The 20,639-nt window shown below is 38.7% G+C and overlaps 1 protein-coding gene across 4 annotated transcripts in view; it reads left to right on the forward strand.

The window, feature by feature from the left end:
- Positions 1 to 20,639, forward strand: part of tenm2a (teneurin transmembrane protein 2a) — a 150,464-nt gene that overhangs the window by 81,409 nt on the left and 48,416 nt on the right. For 3 of the 4 annotated variants that reach the window (XM_077732259.1, XM_077732258.1, XM_077732260.1), the window contains one exon: positions 16,364 to 16,570. The exons of the other annotated variant lie outside the window; for it this stretch is intronic. In XM_077732259.1, coding sequence (XP_077588385.1) covers positions 16,364 to 16,570 — 207 coding nt within the window. The remainder of the gene's footprint in view (positions 1 to 16,363; positions 16,571 to 20,639) is intronic. 4 annotated transcript variants of the gene reach the window in all.

A 20,639-nucleotide genomic window follows, 5' to 3' on the forward strand; every position in this document is an offset into this window, starting at 1 on the left:
TCACCCAATGTGTTTGATTAAAGAATGATCAATGCAGTTGGACTTAATGCATGAATGGCTTGCTCATAAACTGCCTTTTTTTTGTTCTCCTGGACAAGTGTCGTATAGCCGCCCATCCTTTCCCTCCTGTCCTTTTCTTTTTTTCAAGACTTCAAACATAGTTGTCAATAATTGACCAAGAGCTTGGCAGTTGATCATCCACACACATGCACACCCAACTATCTACGTTTGATGTTCTTTCATGATCCATCTCATTGACATATCAATACAGGTTAGGTCAACTAGTCAATCACGTCTGTGGCATTTGAATTGCCTGTTGGACTGTTCATAGGCATCCGCTGTCTTTTTTTTCCGTCTGATCTCTGCTAACATGGAAACACTTACACAATGGGTCATGAGATGGGTGAGAGAAAATGTTATCAGTAGGCTATTGCATCCATAGGTATCATGTCATTTGCTGTTATGAGTAATCCTGAAAGTCAAGACAGACCATCAAGGTCAAGTTTTGCTCTTTTATCCTCCCTGGCTTTTTCGCAGTAACTCCCCACCTTTCATGAAAGATACCCTGCAAGATCAAAGGCAAAGAAGATTATTGAAGATTTTTTTAGTAAGGTGTGATTTCATACTGCCATAACTAAGACTGAACAGGCTTCAAAGCCTATGAAAATCACAGCGTTTTAATTGTACAAGTAGAGGAAAAATGTTCTTATATATGTGTTCTTTCCCTAGTCGGTCCACTGATTGTCTTAACATAATAGTCATTTAATTAAATGAAAAAATAAATACTTCCTCTTCTTTTTATGATACACAATAGCCCTCAGGCTATGGTTCAATGCCAAATATGGTAAAAAAGTAGATAAATCCAAGACAAGACAAATTGAAACAAAACACTGTTTTTGGTGTGTTGTTGTCTCAGCTCCACCACTGCTCTTGAAAGCTGAGACATCATTCTTCAACCAATCAATAGGTCACAATTCTTATTACACCCTGCCATTCACCTAAACAATTCCCTACTGGTATGCACACACTTCAAAACCACACACACATACGCGCACCTACAGGATCTATCCTTTTGTTTTTCTTTGGTCGCAATTTTTGTCACCTCCATCTATCTTTAGACGCCTAGAATCTCCTCCTCTCTTGTGGCGCAAAACCAACTCATGCTGTATTCTGCTCTTTTTTTCTTCTTCTGATGCGCCCATTCATTTCTGTCTTCTTTTTTTTTATGCAACCTCATGCTCATCGGTCAACCAAGTTGGCACGCTGATGGACAGGCAGATCTCTGATTGAGGCATTCAGACTGTCAACACATTTACTTACCAGCATCTACAGAAGCATGGCATAAGTCCTCAAAAACTGTCATATTTTATTGAGCTCACAATAACCTGAACTATGAGCATTTCTTTTAGATATATTATATTTTTCATCCTTTGGAAAATCAGTGTTTGGATCGTCACAGGCTTTCACTTGTGTTTAATTGTCAAGTTAACTGAAAAAAAGATTTTGTATTCACAGTCATTTAACGAGTTTTACTCTGTTTGCAGTATTGTAGCTCAGATTAGGAAGAAGTAGTAGACATTTGGTTTGGCGCACTGGGATATTGTGGGAGTTTTTTCAATCTAGTAGGATGAAAATGTGCACAGACTGATTTAGACGAAGATGTCTTGCACCCTGATTCTTACTCTCCTCTGATTTTATCCCATGTCCCCTTGTTTGTCCTCTCCGTCTATCTCTAGAGGGATGAGACGATGTTGGAGATGAGAATGGCAATGTATGTTGTGTCTATCTGTGTGTCCAATCAACAACTTTTGGTATTTCGACATGCGCAAAGTGGGATAATGTGATGGAATGGGATGGGAATCAGTTCCATTGGGAGATTCGCAAACAGGGGAATGGATGGAGAGGACAAACAGACAAATTTGTCCCTGAAAGGTTGTCAAGAGATGCTCACGCTAGTGGAGTGTGCATTTTGTGAGTGTTAGTGCTTTGAGATTTATAAAAACAGAATGAACACAAAGTACAGACAGTGCTGGCTGTATAGGATTCAATCTGTTCCTGGCTGTTTTCAGCAGAAGAACAGTCTTGTTGAATGATGCTTTGGCATTAGACTTGGCCTTCTATTGTTTGTGCTTCCTATCACCAATTTTGCAGTTAATCCACTAGTCAGGGTTCCATGCAGTCTTTTCTCTCCCACCCATCTGGTTTTCACACATTTAAAATTTAATGTCTTGTCAACAAAATTTAAGAGAAAACCTAACCAGTTTTAATCCCATTGATTTGTCAATTTTTTTGTGTCTTTATAAAATGACATTAGCATAGAAACAGCTTTACACAAGACAAATATATTCACGTTTTGAAACATTTAGAAACTTTTAGAACAACATTTTGTTGAATGGATCATCAGTAAATGAGGCGCTGCCTGTTAAATGAAGAAACTAATAATGTGCAGTAAACGATAAACAGAACCTCATCATCAGTCTGGTTTAATGATAGTCTAATTGTTTTTTTTTTTTCCATAAGAAAGGTTCCGACTGACAGTGTGAGCCACAGGCTAAAACGAAATTTTTGCATTTCCCGTAAAAATAGCTTCCATTTAGAGCTGTCATTTGCTTGAACCTTTTGAATGCTGTCTCTCACTGCTTGTTTTTAAAGAGGACTCTCACTTTAACACACGCAACGGCAGCCATCCTGAAGTGCCGCATTTTCCATCGTATGCTTCAGTCAACAACTGATTAAAATGTTATGCTCTCCTAAAGTCTGACCTAGACTTTGATCACATTTACTCACTAGAGTAGCTGCATACTGTTTATTGAGTTCATTTGATGATGTAGATTTCCCATTCACCATAGTAGTATTATTGTGACTAAAGTATTATCCACTGTTGGTCATCAATTATGCCTCCAGAGTGACACCAACTAGGGCTAACTTTATCTCAAGGCGAGACGTGCCAGATGGGGGTTGTGGAGCAGTTAGCTAGATGGAAGGCAGAGGGGCTTCAGGCAAAGAGCTGCCCCTGCGACATTGAGGGGCACAAGCGGCCACAGAGCTGACAAGATGAGAACTGATATGCCCTCGCCATTTCTGTCAGTCACGCCACCTCATTAGGAGACAGAGATGAAGGAACCCAGGCTATTTAGAGGGAGACCAAGATGATTTTAGATGTGTGATTCGTCTCGGCAAGAAATTGCCTTTTTGGAAAAATTACAATAACAAGAAGTCTACACATCTGACAAAATAAACTAGTTTAACCAATTTTAGAAAATAGAATTACTTGTTTTGGTGCAAATGCCAGTTTTATATTTGCTGTGTAAGCTCATTTTAGTTTGAGAAACAGTGGGAGTGAAAAACATAGAATAAAAGTAGGGAAAGCTTAACCCTTTGGCTAAGCTGTGGATTCCCACTGTGGACATTTCTAATACATTCTTATATAAGGTTTGCCCTTGTCACAGCGACAAATGGGCAATAACTCTCATGTATTCTGAATCCTACATAATATAATCCATAAAGAAGGGGGAAAAAGTTCTAACTGTCATGTAAATAACACACAAAACAATTAGAATCAAAAGATGGTTACACAAACTGTCTTTCCCATACACAAACACCCCATACACAGCCTATGCCTCTGAAGCTAAACAGTTGATTGATGGTCTAAGCTGTGAAGAAATGCTCTTCTTTATGTCTCTAAAGGTTTGTAATTGCTGCAGTGAAAGGATGCTCACTCGCCTGGAATATTGATCCTAATGGGATTACTATGCTCCACCAGAGAGAGGGTGATGGAGGGAAACCGATGGAGGGAAAATGAGAAAGAAACGAGTCGACATATGTGCGAATGATAAACAAAGATAAAAATCGAGTTTGTCATGCCTTTTGTTTATTGATTTTCTATTTCATTTTAATAACTAGAAATCGCTTCTGTACCAACAAGGTACTCCGTCACTCGTTAAGAAAACACTGGGAATGAAAATAAGTAGAAGAGGGAATGTTCCCCAGGGGAGAAACCATAGAGAGATGAGGCATCCCACCACCCTTGCAGCACCTCTAGGATAGATGTTAGTGTTGTTGTTGTTGTTGTTCAAGTTTCCGGGGCTATATACTTCTACCCCAGTAGCTACAAACAAAATGGGTTCAAGCTGAATGTGCGTGCAAAGTTTCAGAGGGGAATATAAGGTGAAAAAGTGTTTGCAAAAAAGAGAGGGTTGGGGAGTCTGGGGTGATATAACTTCTACTGTGGCTGAACTGTGATGCAGAGAGAGTTTCAACTAGAATAGCTTCTGGTCACCATATTTCAATGATGGGTAAAGTACAGCTCACTGCCTGATTAGTCTCATCATTGCATTGTGATTTGACCCATCATGTTCCCAAATTAATCAGTGCAGAGCCATCAGCAATCCCAGGCATCCACATGTCTGTTTGACTGCACTAAACCCATAAGGAAGGCAATGCCATCAGCATTTGGCCAGGCTGTCCTCTAGAGCCATTGATACCCTTTGATGAACCTCGAGTCATGGATCAGGCATATGTGTGCTCTAATGTTTTGATACAAGTCCATCTGTTTAATCCTGAAAATCTCAGCAATTTGGATGTGTGACTCACTCTCTTGGTTTTTTTGGTGAGTGCAAAAGCAAAAGGCACTTTATGAATAATTAGCAGAGAGGCTTTATGTTACTTTCCTGCCACACAGTGGGAGTGTCTTGGTGCTTTTTCATAAAGCAATGTGTCTATAAATGACTCATTGTTTAGCAGACTTTAAAAGTTGTATTTTTTTGTCCCTCCCAGCAGGAGGTCTTCAGAGGAAATGGCTCAGGAGTTTGAAATGAAATGAGAAGCATAATGAGCATAATTACAAAGAAAGTTGTCTTAAATATTGGGTGTAAGAAAGTTCTACTGCAAAAAAATAATAGTGTGCACTAACTGATTTTAAAAAGCAAACTCGTCCACACTTGTGTGTGTGTGTGTCTTTAGCACTTGTATTCCTGCAGGTGGTTGATCCTTATCGTCTATGTCAGTCTGATGGTCCGTTGATGATTGTTCTTGACATAGAGAGGCCAAAAGGACCCCCAGGGGTCTCTCGAGGGCCACCCACAATCCCAGTGGGTGACATCACTAACTTTCTCTGACCCTGCAGCCAGGACATCCTCACAGACAGACAGCAAGTATTTAAGTTAACTAAGCCGAGCTGTACGGAACGATTTTGAATTAGTTGTCTCTCTAAAATAATAATAATAATAGTGGCTACTTGCATACTTCAATAAGAATTCCCAAATATTCTAATGCAGTGACAGCATAGTTGTCAATTATGCCATTTTATTTAAGTTCAGGTTTGGGTTCTTATTGTTACATTGTTTATGATTGAGGAGAGTGTCCATTTGATATATGTTATATGGCAAACTGCTTATTATTAGTCCCTATATTTATGATGCCAAAGAAATTGCCTGTTTTCCCTTAGTTATAATGGCTAGAGGGCCCAGCAGGTTTATTACATGTGTTTATGTACATTGTGCATATTCTTAAGCACATATTGCAGTGACTGATGTGGCTTGTGTGTAATAAAAGACCGGTATAATGAGATCCCTAACTTTTCCCTCTTTGAACGATATTTCACATTAAAAATGTAAATTAAAAAGTCCCCCTTCACCACACACGGACTAACCTCTCCTCTTCAGTATGTCCAAAACTATTTTCTGCATGACTGGCTTGGGGTAGTGGTATGGAGAACATGTTTCTCTGTGTGGATGTGTGTATGGCAGTGTGTCACTGTGTCCTTATGTCAGTCCGTCTTTGCCTGTACATAAACTGATTGTGATTGCATTTCCATCGCATTTATTCTCTGGCCTAACCTAGACGGTAAAATGGGATCAAAGGAGGAAACTCATCTCCTCTTCCCAGACATATTCTATTCCTGGCACTCACACACACACAATCATATGCACACAGAAACAAATAATGTGAATGGTATCCTCCATTACTCAGGGTATTATCATTACTAATGAGGTGTAAAAGTTGGACAGTGATAGAGTTGGTGGAAACTGAAAAGTATGTGAAATCAGAGAACCCGAGAAAATCAAACTTTATTTGAGCATAATTTGTGGTTTTTACTGAGGATGGATTACATTTTTGCTACAAGAGGACAGTGTACTTGAAATGGAAGTAAAATAACTGTGGGACAAAAACACCAGGGCCCCATCTGAATCTGAGATCTGATAAATATCCTCATTGGCTTCCATTGATGAGAATAATTTGCTGTCGATCGTTTACATTTCTGTTCACGGCTGTTAATTTACTCACAAATAATTAATATATATTTACCCATTCACGTGTCACCTGCACGATATAAAGTGTATTGTTTTTCTATTCATAAAATACATGATGATCGCTGTATAAACACTAACAACTGCTATCAGCTTGTATTATACAGTGTCTTTCTGAAACCTGTTGCCGCCCGCCACCAATACCCTACAGATTCCTAGCACGTGTGTGGTTGTCTGATGTTTTCTACCCTACATAGCATCTTTTCTCTTTTGTTCTTGCCTCTAACCATCATTATCCCTTTGTTGGGGGGAAACTGCCTCACAAAACCGAGAGAATTGCTCCTAATTCATCTCCTCTTTCCATCCATCCACATTTTCATCTCATTCTTTATTCAGCTGTTTCCCCCCTCTCCATCTGGCGCCTCTCTAACTTTTTGTTCTCATTTGTGCCATCACTCACTTCTTTTCATTCTCCCTCTCTTCCTCATCTTCCTGCCCTCTCTTTGTGACTGTCAAAGCTGCACACGACACACTCATTTGTGCTATAGTCTATAGCTAGGAGCCCTCTCGCTGAGATAGATGCCTGCCTATGAAAGATATTTGTTTCCTTTACTGTCACACCACAATAATCAGCCGCTCTAACGTAATCAACATATTGCCGTTGCAGTAAATACAGCTGAGCAAGTAGATCAGCTCACATTTGTATGGGAATGTGAGCTCGGTGTGCTAGATGTGAAGGCTTTAGGGCTATATATTGATGCGCCTGCATGTGTGTACTACATGTACCTGCAGTTGTCTGCATTATTTGGGGGCTTAGGGGGAAGAAGCTTGTGAAGTACCACCACAACTTTCCCATTCAACAGACGGAAAGAAAAGTCTTATTGAAAAGTCAGTTTGTTAACAAATTACAGTTAATTATCTAACTTTCAGTTTTACTAAATGATGTAATTGGACCCATTTATATCTGGTTCCTCCAGCTGGCATTTCCCATCCACCAAGAAGAGGAGGGGTAGCCTGGGAGAAACGGCAATTGGTTAGGCGGGGGTATGTTACATGTCTGTAAGGGTCTGTAGAGTACTAGTGAATCTACCCCCTGGAGGTAAAATCACTTGAGCTGGGGATTGAGACCGAGGTATTAACACGAGATAATGACAAAAGGAAGGCTGATAGAAAATTTAAATGCAAAAGAATGTGCAAAGATGTGGACAGAGAGGATGTGCGGAGGGGGGTGAAGATGGAAAAGTGAAAGAAATGTTGCTGGAAATCATGAAATTAATACAGAATACAGCAGCCACTTCACATGACCACCTTCAAAGTTTATCTCTACAACTTTGTTGCAATGGTTTCTTGCTTTTCCCTACTGTTTTCCTCTCAGCATTCGACTGATAAATTAAGAAATGCCTCAGACGATGTTTAAAGAAAACAACACTGCGGAGGCTGACTGAGAATATAGCAGGGTATAAAAAACAATGAGGGGTGGCAGAATGGGTGGGAGGCGCTGAGATGCAAAGAAAGAGTGATGAAAGAGGGAAACAGGCCCTCTCCTGGTACTGCAGCATGATGATCAGTAGATTCTAATGAAGGTGCAGATGTCCCACTGGAGCTCTGACACCACTGGGAATGGCAATTAATGTGCTGAAATAGGATCCATATACACATACTAGTAACGGCACACATTTAGGAATTTCATTTAAAGAGCATGTACAAAAGTTCCCTTTGCCATGACCAGGGACAGAAAGTGATGTGGTGCATTCAGCCATACTCCATGTACAATGATAGAGTTTAATGTTAATGGGTAGTGGAGAGTAGCATTTTATCTTATCAATACGAATGGGTAACAGAACAGAATGTTGCAGATCTCAAATGTTTGACTATATTCTCCATGTAACTACAAAAAATGCCCTGCAATACAATTATTTTTAAATACGTATGTAGCTATAGAAAACACAATGGAAATCTGTTCCTTCAATTTTCCTGGTATATAACCCTTCTCTGCACTTTTGGTATGCACCACAATTGTCACACTGGACTCTATTGATGATTATATTGACGTTTTGGATTCTATTTGTGGCATTGACAGATTATATTGCGGAAATAAGAAAAGTACCTAGTCAGATTGGCTCTTATATACTGTGGATTAGCTGGTTCCAAGTGGAGTTGCATTTCTATACAGTGAAAAAAACTACTTTTCAAACACACTGTGGGACATCACAGTTATGCAAAGATGACGGGATAAACTGCTGTAATGGAAAAGTAGAGAGACGTGGACAGAAAAAGAAATAAAGGAAAGTATGTGTGCAGAAGGATATCTTTACACATATATACATGCATGCTTATGGTCATGTGAATGTAGTCACCCATGGTTACTTTGTCCCTTATAGTTTTTTTCCACAATTGCAGATAATACTCTTATCAGGAAGGGTACTCACATTTCTATCTGAATGAATGTCATAGCCTTCAGAAACACACATTAACAAATGTCATGTTCCTTTATATATTCTTTATATATAATATATGTATTTATGTATAGACGCTATCAGGATAGGCATCAAAAAGTGTTATATATTGTATTTAAGATGGAGGAGTGGTCTTAGTTACCTCTGGGTTAATGATCCCCATTAATATACACTAATATACCCCGGGTCATGTCATAATTAAAAATCTCATTCAACACTCATCTTAAATTGACTGGGAAAAAAACCTGCATTTGGTATCGTCTCCTAGTTACTGTATGTAGTTCATAGGGAGATAAGTGGGTGCATCAGTTTTAAGTGTGGTGGGTGAGGAGAAGCTAATGCCAAATCTCTCTTCACCTGTTCCTTTTGCATCTGCTTGACTGGGCACAAAAGGTTTTTCAGGTTGTCCCTTTGGAGAGTTGCATCACATTTGCAAGAGAGTGTTTGTGTAAAAGCATCACACAAATACACACACTGGTGTACTTGTGGTTGCACAATGGCATGTAAAATCCATCAACATGGGAACCTTCATACTCCCTTGATTCCTGTTGTCTGCTGATGCAAGCTGAGCTAATTGCAAGGTTGGATGATGATTTCAACAGATTGGCTAGGCATTTGATAGGTAAAATATTAAAAAACTTTTTTAAATATTACTGATTTTCTCACATATACGCCGTATTTGTCGCTAAAAAATGACTGAATCAGTATTTCAGGTTAAATGCACTCAAATTAGACTCGACATGCACAAAACTGCCAGGTGATAACGCAAGACATATTTATTTTGACATCTATGAATGAAAGATAATAGAATATGTCAGGATTCAATCTATTTGTATTAATAATTACGAGATTTAGAAACAAATCAATGGTTGATATTCTGAAATTGATTGAGAAATTGTAGTTATTGATCAGTAGGACTTAATTTCCAGGCTATAAGGAGGAATTGGGGAAAAAAGTTGTTTGGATAAGTCTGCTCTAAAAGTAGGTCAACAAAAAATCTGTACCTCAAAGCTCAACTGGCACCAAGTTTGCTGCACAGTTGATGTTTCCACACAGGTATTAAGTGAAATACAGATACTTGTGTTGATGCCGGCTAGTGTGTTGGGATGATGAAGTGTCTTGCAAGATCTGTACAACAAAGATTTTTATTTTAATTGGGTACTGGCCATATTGCAAAACAGCCATGTTTTGCTTCAAACTAAGTTCTGTAGGCTGGCATAGCACTCATGACAGGATAACCTTCCATAACATTTGACTCTCTTTATCAAAGACTAACAAATAAACAAGAATTGACAAAAATGCCCCAACCAAAAACATATTTTCCAACGAAAAATATTTTTTCCCCAGTCATTCAATTACTCGAATAATTGATACGGTTAATTTAGTTGACATGGACTGCCCATCATTACATAGGACATGCTCCATTTCCTGCTATGACCCAGATAGTAAAGCAGATCAGTATATGAAAATGCATAGAAAGGAAAATGTTGCTAAGTGTAGATTGATGGATAGATAGCTGTCCAATCTCTGTTTGCTACATCAACAAAAAGACAGACAGACATGGCTGACGAGGCTCTCAGAGGCTTGTCACTCAGCGCTCCCTGTCAACAACATACATATTTCCACTCAACCGTCCATGACCAGAGAGGTTCTTACATCAGAAAGCACCCACATGAATAGTGAATGTAACTCTCTACCCATCATGCTCACAAACACACAAGGCTGCAGGAATGCAGGTAGTGCATCCCAGGTCAGTTGCAACCTGGAAAATGCAGTATAAATTTGTGATAGATTCTCAAAACATTATGATCAAACTAATAATGTGCTTGTAATTAGCATCTGATTTGCCCCAGCAGCAGCTAATAATACGATGTACGATGATGACACCTCCTAGGTAATGAAAAGCTCAAGGTACAAGCTTATTCTGAGGCCAAAACACCTCATAACATTTGCAATAAGAGGACATTCCAGAAAATCAAATCCTCTAAATCCGCTTGTGCAACTAACTGGGAAATAAATTGGGATTCTAATATAATAAAGTTGTGATAATTAAGGTCTGTGGAAGTAATCAGGAAAGCTATTAAACAGAATTAAACTATTAAAAGTTAGTCAAAAGTCAAAACTGTAACACAATTTGAGTTTCATTTTATTGTTTTGTTTGTTCACTTAGTTGACTGCAAATTGCTTTTGAAAATATACACATGAATCGAGAATTTGGTCAAGTGGCTGATCTGTGTTAACAAAAATAATAAACGATTTTCTTATTGCACCACTTATAAATAGCAGGTTTATTGCATATGAATTGTCACAGTTTGCGCAGACACACACACATTTCACACGCGCCAAAAGATGATGACTCTCTTGCAGGTTGTTTTAGTCTAAAGAGCATGTTTAGTGGTAATAGAAGGCTGAGAGAATGACTGTCTCTTTGCACCTGAGCAAGCTCACGTTTGTGTGTTTGTAACATACGCCTCAGTGTGTGTGGCTGCATTGATGTGGAAAGAGGAGGCTATTTATTTTGACTGCTTTCAGAAAGGGTTCAAAGAAAGAATCTATAACAATACCATCAATCCACAACAGGAGCAAAAACATGTATGTAATCTATATGGTAATTCAGTCTTCATGGTTGCCCCGAGTTACACAGTGGACATCTGACAATGGACAACATGAGTATAGCATTCTAATGTGTAGCCGTGAATACTTAAAAGACAAAGCAACAAGAAGGCATGTTTCAATTAGCAAATGTTAGGGAGGCTCTGGGTTGTGTTTGTGTGGTTAGGTCAAAAGATGAAGTGTGTTTTTATTGTTTTATTCTGTGGGTCTTTGCTCTTCTTAAAATAAAACTTGAATACATGTTTTTCATGTATCTTACATAGCTTTAATATATAAAGTAATTATCCATATGCAAGGGTATGACTTTTGACGTAAAGTAACTTATTTTAAAAGTTCTCTATACCCTTAGGGAAGAAGACATTATCTTCATTTCTGAATTACATTTTTAGTAAATAGCATTGGCATTTTAGTTACATAGTAGCTTTCGTGAGAAGTAATAATCCATGTTTCTCTTTCAGTCTTTGGGTAATAGACTTTGTAGCCAATACAGATTGGGCTCTAATTCTGTATCGGTACAATTGCTAGACTTTATGTGCATTCCTATCCACTCAGTTGTCTGTCACCATTTGCCCTGCAACTGATTGGCGACCAGTTCTCTCTGTGTGGTCTACTTTGCAGCAAGAGTCAGGTGGCTGAAATATTTCAGCAATATAGAAGATGAATTACACATTTGCAGCTTTGGCAGGTGTAATTGGAATGAAACTGATGAGGTTGAGCAAATTATTGGACCTGACTAGTGATTGTCATCAGTTACATCAATATAATAGAGATAACAAAATTTGCAGTTTGATTGTGTATATGTTACCCTATTTTTCTTAGTAAATGCCTAATGTGCCAAATAATTTGATTTGAATTGATTTGAACAATTGATTCCCAACTATTTTTAATTAACTATTTCAAGTAGTGTGATGTGAAACTAGCGGCTGATCCAAAGAATCGATCTGGTGACAGTAGAAATGTTACTGTTTACAACTTGGTAAAGGGTCAGAGTTTCATATTAATATTCATTGCTTATCAATATTTTAGACAGTTTTCATCAGGTTTATTTACTTTAAGGAAAATATTTTAAAATTGGTTTATTATAGTGTTTGGGCATAATGTTTTGTATATCTGTGCAGCATTTTCCCATGCTGCTGCTTTATCTGAAGGCTTCCGTCGCGAAAACTTTTTTTTGTGTGTGTTTTATTCGGAAAGGGGGACTACATATGTTTGGGTTGATGTAGTAATGCAAGCAAAGATGAAAGAGAGAAAAAGAGTAGCTGGAGGCCAGAGAAGGCCAGACTGTGTTACACATCAAAGACAGAAACGGCGATACAATCGTCTCTTTAAGCTGCAAAAGCCCATCTTTATTAATTAAAGCTCTGTCTGCTGTGCAAGTCTGTTGAACCACACTCTTATCTTTCACTCCACTCTGTACTCGTCTTATCCCTCCTTCTCTGCAGTAGCACTGATTACAGAAAAAGGGGCCGGGGATGTGACAGCACACATTCAAGATTTGAAAAGCAAACAGGAACCACTTATTGATAACTGCAATGTGTGCCATCCATTTGTTGTACTCATTCCCACAAGTGTGAATCTCACCACGTTATTAGATAGCGGAAAAAAGGCATAAAGGAGAAAGGAAGTGATGGAGATGAGATGGAAGAGTTAGATAACAACTCAAAGGGCCCCTAAGATGACATCCCATGAATGCAGTATGTAATGCAAGCATGTACATGTGCACACACACTGATTGACAGCTCCCCCTCAGTTTAACATCTGTGATGACAGCAGCTGTGGTAATGGCTCTCCACATGTGCCAGCATGGGTGTGCCCAGTTCTTCTTTTTTATCCATCTTCCTGTGCACAATTCATTGGCGCATTTCCAATCTCCATCTTATCTCCCCGTCATTATTTCTCTAATTGACGTGCAAACAGATTGACAAAATCGCACACCGGTAGCAGTGAAATTAGGGCAGAAACGAAAGTCGAGGGTTAAGGGATTATTTCTTTTTCACTGTTGTCGTGCAGGTGTGTAGTGGTGTGAGACCAAGGCTGCGAGGAAATATGGAGTAGATGAAGAGATGATAAACGGATCTCGTTAGAAGGGTAATTTGTCTATCCTTTTCTGACGGCACTCCAGCTGTCGTTCCATCCCTCTACTCTCGGTACACCCCTTCTCAGCAGACCACTACTCACCTAAGCCAGATGGGTGGACGGATGGAATGGGGCGAGGTTGGTGGGTGGGTGGTGTTAACCGAGGGACAGAAATAGCGGCAAGGACAGGGAAGAGAGGCGACATTGTAAAGCCGATGAGCGGAACTAAGCCCGTTGTAATGCCACAAGAGAGTTGAGAAATAATGTTATATCTAAAAGTCAACGATTTTCATGCGTCACTGTTGCATTCTTGACAACTGCACTTTCTCACTGCACTAATCAGCACATTTGAATTAAGGACTGGGAAGAAATACCTTCAGATGACAAGAATCAGATTATATAGAAGACTGTGAGAGCTCATTTCCAAGCTTTTGTTTTAATAATACAAACTAATTTTCATTGACCTTTCTCAGAAATTTAGCGGGCAAAAAAAAATGGCTGAGTTAAGGATGCCCCACAGCATAATTGCTGAAGAGATTAAAGTTGCCTTAATTGCTTTTGGCCAACTATAGTAATTTTTTTTTTGTCTCTTTTGTAATTAAAATAGTTTCAAATATTAATGGCTACCCTAGAAAATACATCACCTTACACCATTCAGGCTAATTGTTTGTGTGAATACAATAATAACGCCATGCAAAATGAATTGTGCTTTGAAATTGGGCTGCTATATGCACGGCCACACGAAGTTGTTTACCATTGCATACTGTCACCAACATCCTTATTAAATTCCTTGTATAATATGTAAACAGCAACATCCCTTTTCAAACATAATTAGGAGATTACGGTTGATTTTACAGGGGATCAATTGCTTGTTTTACATAAGTAAAGGTTGTTTACGCCTTTTTATCATTTGTTTGTTGGCTTTTCTTCATTCAATCCTATTACCTAAATACCCTGTCTCGATTCGCTTAATTTTTTTCAATGAAAAGTAAGTCTAGAAATGTTGATTTTTGTCATTCAGTCCAATATTGTATTTCTTCAAGTTGACCTCTGCATAGGCACAGCCTATTCCTTCTGCCCTGTCATGTTCCCTTGCCATATATTCCCTAATGTACGACCCATTATTTGCTCTGCCATTGCTTTTACATTTATTCTCAGTTCGCATTGATGGGATTGACCGGAAGCGTGCACATGTGAATACACAATTTCCTGCACACCTGCACACACACACACACACACACACGTGTCGACACATTCCTATATTGAAGATAAATGTGGACCTTTCTCTGGGGTGCAGTTAATGCCTAGCCAGGGATCGATGCCAGCTCCGGTTTCCATGACACACTGCTTCAAGCTGGGGCAGTTTGAGCAATAGGACGGACCTCTGGCTCCTCTTCTTATATATGGATTTCTATAAAGACAGGATGGCACCTATTGAGAAATGCATCTCACATTGATGAGACTTCATGCCAGTACTATGTTTGATAGCACGCTAAATTGTTTCATGGCACGATATTGCATGCAGAGGAATAACACCTTAATTTATTAAAGTCGATTTTTTTCGATGCCTGATAATCTATAGCTACATTTTTATATATATTTGAAATATATATGTAAGCACGCTAAATTGTTTCATGGCACGATATTGCATGCAGAGGAATAACACCTTAATTTATTAAAGTCGATTTTTTTCGATGCCTGATAATCTATAGCTACATTTTTATATATATTTGAAATATATATGTATACGGTGTATTGCTATGCTATGCTGAGATCAACTCCCAAAATGACACGGACCCCGGAAGTGGCATTAGTTTGTCTCATCTGCTTTGAAATGAGGTCAAACGCTTGCTAGTAAATTTGCTGCAACAAATGTTCTGATTGAGCAAGAAAAACATTTTGACCCTTAGATTTAATGACTTGTCAGATTTTTGGGATATTTTGAGACCTGTGGTGTCTAAATATCCAAATATGTTCCTAAACAAATGAATGTCAGTGCTGTTTAAAAATATAATCTATCTATACCTACGGGCAATTTTAAGTGACCCAATCAGCCTATCATGCATGTTTTTGGAATGTGGGAAGAAACTGGAGTACCCAGAGGAAACCCACACAGGCAGAACATGTAATATACACACAGGTGGACCAACCAGGACTTGAACCCAGGACCCCAGAGCTGTGAGGCTGACACGCTAACCACTCACAGCACCATTTAAGCGTGTAGCATAGGTGTACGACAACACATTTTTATGTGCTTCTTTTTTTGTTCCACTGTAAATGAAATCTCAGAGCCAAAGGCTATAATTTCGTTTGTACAATCAAGAGGAAATACATGATTATCATTGTGACATTTTCCTCTTTTTAACTATTTAATTAGTGGCGATAATAACCTGAATTCTTTAGTGGATTAGTTGAACTCGGTGTCCTAATTATTAGTGTTGTTGATGGATTGAGCTACAAATATGACAGATATAATTATTCTATATTTTGCTCTTTCTCTAAATAGAATTTATTAGATTTGCCTTTGTCCTTGATTTTCAAACCTTTGGAGAGTAGAGCGATTTTCTCCATCCGTCTTTTGTCTCTTTGGTGTACGGGACAGCCTGATTTTGTCCACATGTCCCATGGCTCTGGCTATTTAAAGAGTGACTGTTCTCGTATCGTACCCATGTAGAAAATGGCTATAGAATTGATGTCAGTCCCAATTGAAAACTCAAATCCCATCATCCCATTCCAGTGAGACGGACCGCCATTCTTCACTTTTTTTAAATTAAAAGTTGAAGGCATAAGTCAAGCAAAGAATAAATTTGTCAAGTATTTAAGTTGATCGAGATTATGCACTAAAACGTATTCACACAGATTGTAAGTTTTATCTGTACCATCAAAATCAAATGACATCACAGTCAATCCTCACCATCTGTTTTGTCAAACTTTCACGGCTCATCTTTCTCTCCTCCTTCCATCCTCCAGGTCGCCCAATGCCTCCAACCTCTTCCTCTTCCCTGCTCCCTCCGTCCCATCCGTCTTCTTCGTCCGTCCCACACCACCCCTCTCCTGGTCCGTCTCCGCCCATCAGGGAGTGCCAGGTCCCCCTCCTGGAGAAAAACTCCACCCATTCTCACCTGGAGCCCCACCCAGATGACTCATACTTACTCCGCGCCCAAACATCCTCCACGGGTAAGAAAAATACCCATTCATCCACTCTATCATGCTTTAATTTTATGAATATTGTTCATGCCATTCATCACATCTTTACATTATATCATTATGCATCCATTTGCTGATCTTATTTTAGATGCTGAACAATCAATAGCTTTACATTGTGCTTTTGTCCTGTCTACTCCAAGCATGAGAATAGAAATATATATAATTTATTAATCTTTTTTAAATTATTTCTTTGAATATTCTTTAACTACAAGAAAATTGATGTGTATAAATTATATCGGTTTTATTTTTTAATACACTAAAAAGAACACCGCTATTATGTGATATTTTCAAATGGTTTCCTAATACGATGTCGATTAAATTCACTTTGGAGAGATGAGAAGATAAAATTGAGATTTAAAACCTGCGTAATGGAAAGACGGACTGAATGGGTAATATTGTGAAACAGCCTATTCAACAAAAGTCAATTTAACAAAAGTCAAGCAAAATCAGTGCATTTATAAAACTATTCAATTCAAGTGAATTAAATAATTATGAAAACGCTGATAAAGTAAGTCATTTAATAGTTTAAAAAAAAGAGAGATAGAGAGACCAATAAGAATTTGATTGTGGAACTAGTGTGCTTTGATAATTTTAAAAATGGGCAGAAACAACACAATATTAATTTTCTCATTCTTTCATTTGAATTATTATATTTTATGTAAACATATGCCTTTTTGTTTTTACATTAAAAAAACCCAAATCATTTGAATTAACACAATCAACACTAAATTATAATAATTAAAATAAACATAGGATAGCAATGATCCAAGTTACAGCAACCACATTTTCTGAACTATCTTTGCTTTTCTGAACTATCTTTGCATAGCATTATTTTAATTATACATAATATAGTTTACTGTTAATAATCTGCACAGACTGAAATCTAAGGGGATATAAATGTATAAAGCAGGTGACATCGTGTTGCAGAATAATAGTAAATTAGTTTAGCCAACTCTGAGCTTTCTCCATCATCGCTTGAAATTCTCTTGGTGGTAGTCACAGGCCCTGTGTGCTAGTATCAGCAGCTTGCAGCCATTTATTTCCCTCTGCGCAACTGCAATGATGTACATCAGCATACACATTTGTCTTAACAATTAGTAACTGTGGGCCAACTAGATTTATCTTTGTGTCCCTCTCTGTCTCCGCATCCTTGTTTTTTCTTTTCTTTTGTGTCGCTGCACTTGTAATCAGCAGATATATTTAGCCAAGGTCGGATGGGAGGGAAAGGGAAAGTCCTAATGTGATTTTTGGTGGAATACAATCTATTGTTAATGGCGTTAGGCTCTCCTTTGATCCAGTATAAATCTTCATTAGGGAAGGCCCGGGTCCCAGGTTCAAGAAGAACGTGATTAGGAGGCTTTTAAAATGACGTTACATCAGCTTTCTAATTGGTTTACTGTTTGCTGGGGCAACATCAATCATTAGCCCAGTAACCGCACAGCAAATAAATTCACTCTGCCACTGACACCCTAATGGCAGACTCTGGCAAAGAAGGAAACTGAGGCTCAAAGGCACACTCTCAATGTCTTGCTCTAGTTCACGTACACCCACGCTTTTTGTTCTGGGCGGGGGTTTCAAATCTCGGCTGAGCTAATAAACATAGAGGCTGCAAGCAAGGGCTACAAATCTTTGAAGTTGTTTAATGGGACTTCTTCAATGGCAGTATTAAAAGACTAAATTAGAAAAAAGTTTGGTTTTTATTATTATAGTAATGAAATAATGATTTGGAAAGTTACCAGAACCCAATTAATGTGCAAAATAAATAAACAAAGGCAATGTTGAGAGGTGTTGTAAGAGTGAGGAGTTCAATACTTGGAAAAGTTGAGAATCCAATGACTGCAAAGTGGTCGAGGGTCTTTAGATTGTTTTCTAAATGAGTTTGGAGTAGCAGCCTGGCACTTTCCTGGCATATTGGAGGACATGTAAATGACTTCAATTAAATAAAACACCCCACATGTTATTGCAAGTCTGTCTGCATGAATGAAGGCCTGTGTGACCATATGTGTTGGATGTAGTGAGTAGATGCTGAGAAGGAAATGAGACCAAGCCAAGCCAGGCAGAAACTGACCATGGTGAGATAATCCTGAAGGAAGTTGCATCCTGTATGTGTGTGCTGGTTGGCAAAGTAGTCTGCTATTAGCAAACCTAACAGGTGGACAGACATGTCTTGTGTTTTTTTTAGTCAAGCATGACGGAGAATGCAATGGAACACAGTTACCGTGGATTGGATGGGAATTGGGTTTGCGAATGTTTATGTGGGAATAATATCTGGCTCAGAGCACATGTCTGGGAACATTTCCCCAAAACGCCAGGAGAGCTGAGACGGCCAAACGGAGCATAGCTGAGCACTCCAGGAAAGAGCTAACGTTAGTGCTGTCTCTAGCCATTCATTATGCATGGGGGGAAAGCTTGGCTATTTTTAGACTTAAAGTGACTAGCTTACTGCCGCCAGGGAAGTCAACTCAAGTCATTGCTAATGTGATAAATTTTTAATTGCTTTGTTGGAGAAAAAAAATGACAGAAACAAAGGAAAAGCAAGAACATGTGTATGAATGTTGTCTTTTCTAATAATGCTTATGTTAAGGTAACATTGCTTTAATGGCATGTGTGTGTGTGTGTTCATATGCAAATATATGAGTGTGGGTGAAAGACACACATCTGTGCTCATGGTTTGTTTTTGGATGATCGTGATTACTCTTCTCTAGCGTATTATTACCTTCTAATTAGACAGAGATGACTCTCCAAGGCAGAGGCGTGCATTTTCATGTTTTAGTGTCATTGTGCAAAGGAATGTATATAATCAAACTAAATTGTTTCACGCTGTACTGTTCAAATTACAAAGTACAAACTATTTATCATTGGATGGTGAAAGTCAACCAACCATTAAAAAGTTCATAACAATGGCATGAACTCTTTAAAATATTGCAATATTGGACATTAAAACAGTCAAATTCATGGCAAAAGTTGAACATCCACAATAATGGCATTTCATTCTTATTATTGTTTTCACCAACTACTTTGTATCAATATACTTAGTAGAAACTGTGACGTTTTATGTGACTGAAGAGTGTAAAGAGACTAATGGCTCAGCAAAACATTGCATTGAAAACTTTACTGTTTTGTCAAAGGTAGGATGGGAACAGGAGACATAACAATTGAGCTAAAGAAATTGAAAACAGAGTGAAAGGGGAAAAAGGGTAGGCATTGAAGCAGAGGGGCAGCAGAGCTGCAATGAGGCTGCTTAGCTGCTGAATACGCATTTCTGTCCAAAACACACACAAACACACACACACACGTATACACACAGGCATACACACATGCACATTGAGCCCAGCAACTTTTCTCTGTTATCCACAGAAAATGTCAATAAACACTTTGTCTATCCAGGGCTGAAAAATAAACTGTCTCAGCTGGTTCCTCTTGCCAGCTGGCAATCCGCTCACAAACACACACTCCGTCTCAAACACATACACACACAGGACAGTGTTATTTAGAAGTGAGGCAGGTTAGCAGGCTAATGCCCCTCTGCTGAATGAGTCTCCTTTGAATTGGAGGATATAATGAACTTCAAGGGATTAGCCGGAAATGAACCCTGCGGTTTATAGCGACTGTCCTTTTCGTTGGGCGCCAGGGACATGGTGGGAATAAGCTGGGTCAGTCCACATTGCAGTCAGGCAGGCTCTGAACGTTTGTTGAGATTGAAAACCCAACAGAGATTGTTGAGAAAATATTGCCACAATTGCTGTTTACCCAGTGAGTGAAAGAGAGGAAACAGAGATAAGGCAGAGGGATAAAATAAGATCTGGCTGTTCCCTAATTGCTCTGTTTACCCACCACATTTTATCTTCTGTCAAACGGGATTTCTGGTAGAACAACCTATTAGCCTACCTACAGCCTGTATTTAAGTAAGTGGACGATTCAAATGGATCGCTCTGTTATTTTCATCTTAATGGAGTCATTTGCTTGAATTGTACCCTTTTTGTGCAGTGTGTTTCTCCGCAGGGGGGAAGGGGGGCATATCTGATGTGATCTCTTCTAC

The sequence above is a fragment of the Stigmatopora nigra genome, chromosome 14 (genome assembly GCF_051989575.1).
Source record: "Stigmatopora nigra isolate UIUO_SnigA chromosome 14, RoL_Snig_1.1, whole genome shotgun sequence".
Classification (NCBI taxonomy): domain Eukaryota; kingdom Metazoa; phylum Chordata; class Actinopteri; order Syngnathiformes; family Syngnathidae; genus Stigmatopora; species Stigmatopora nigra.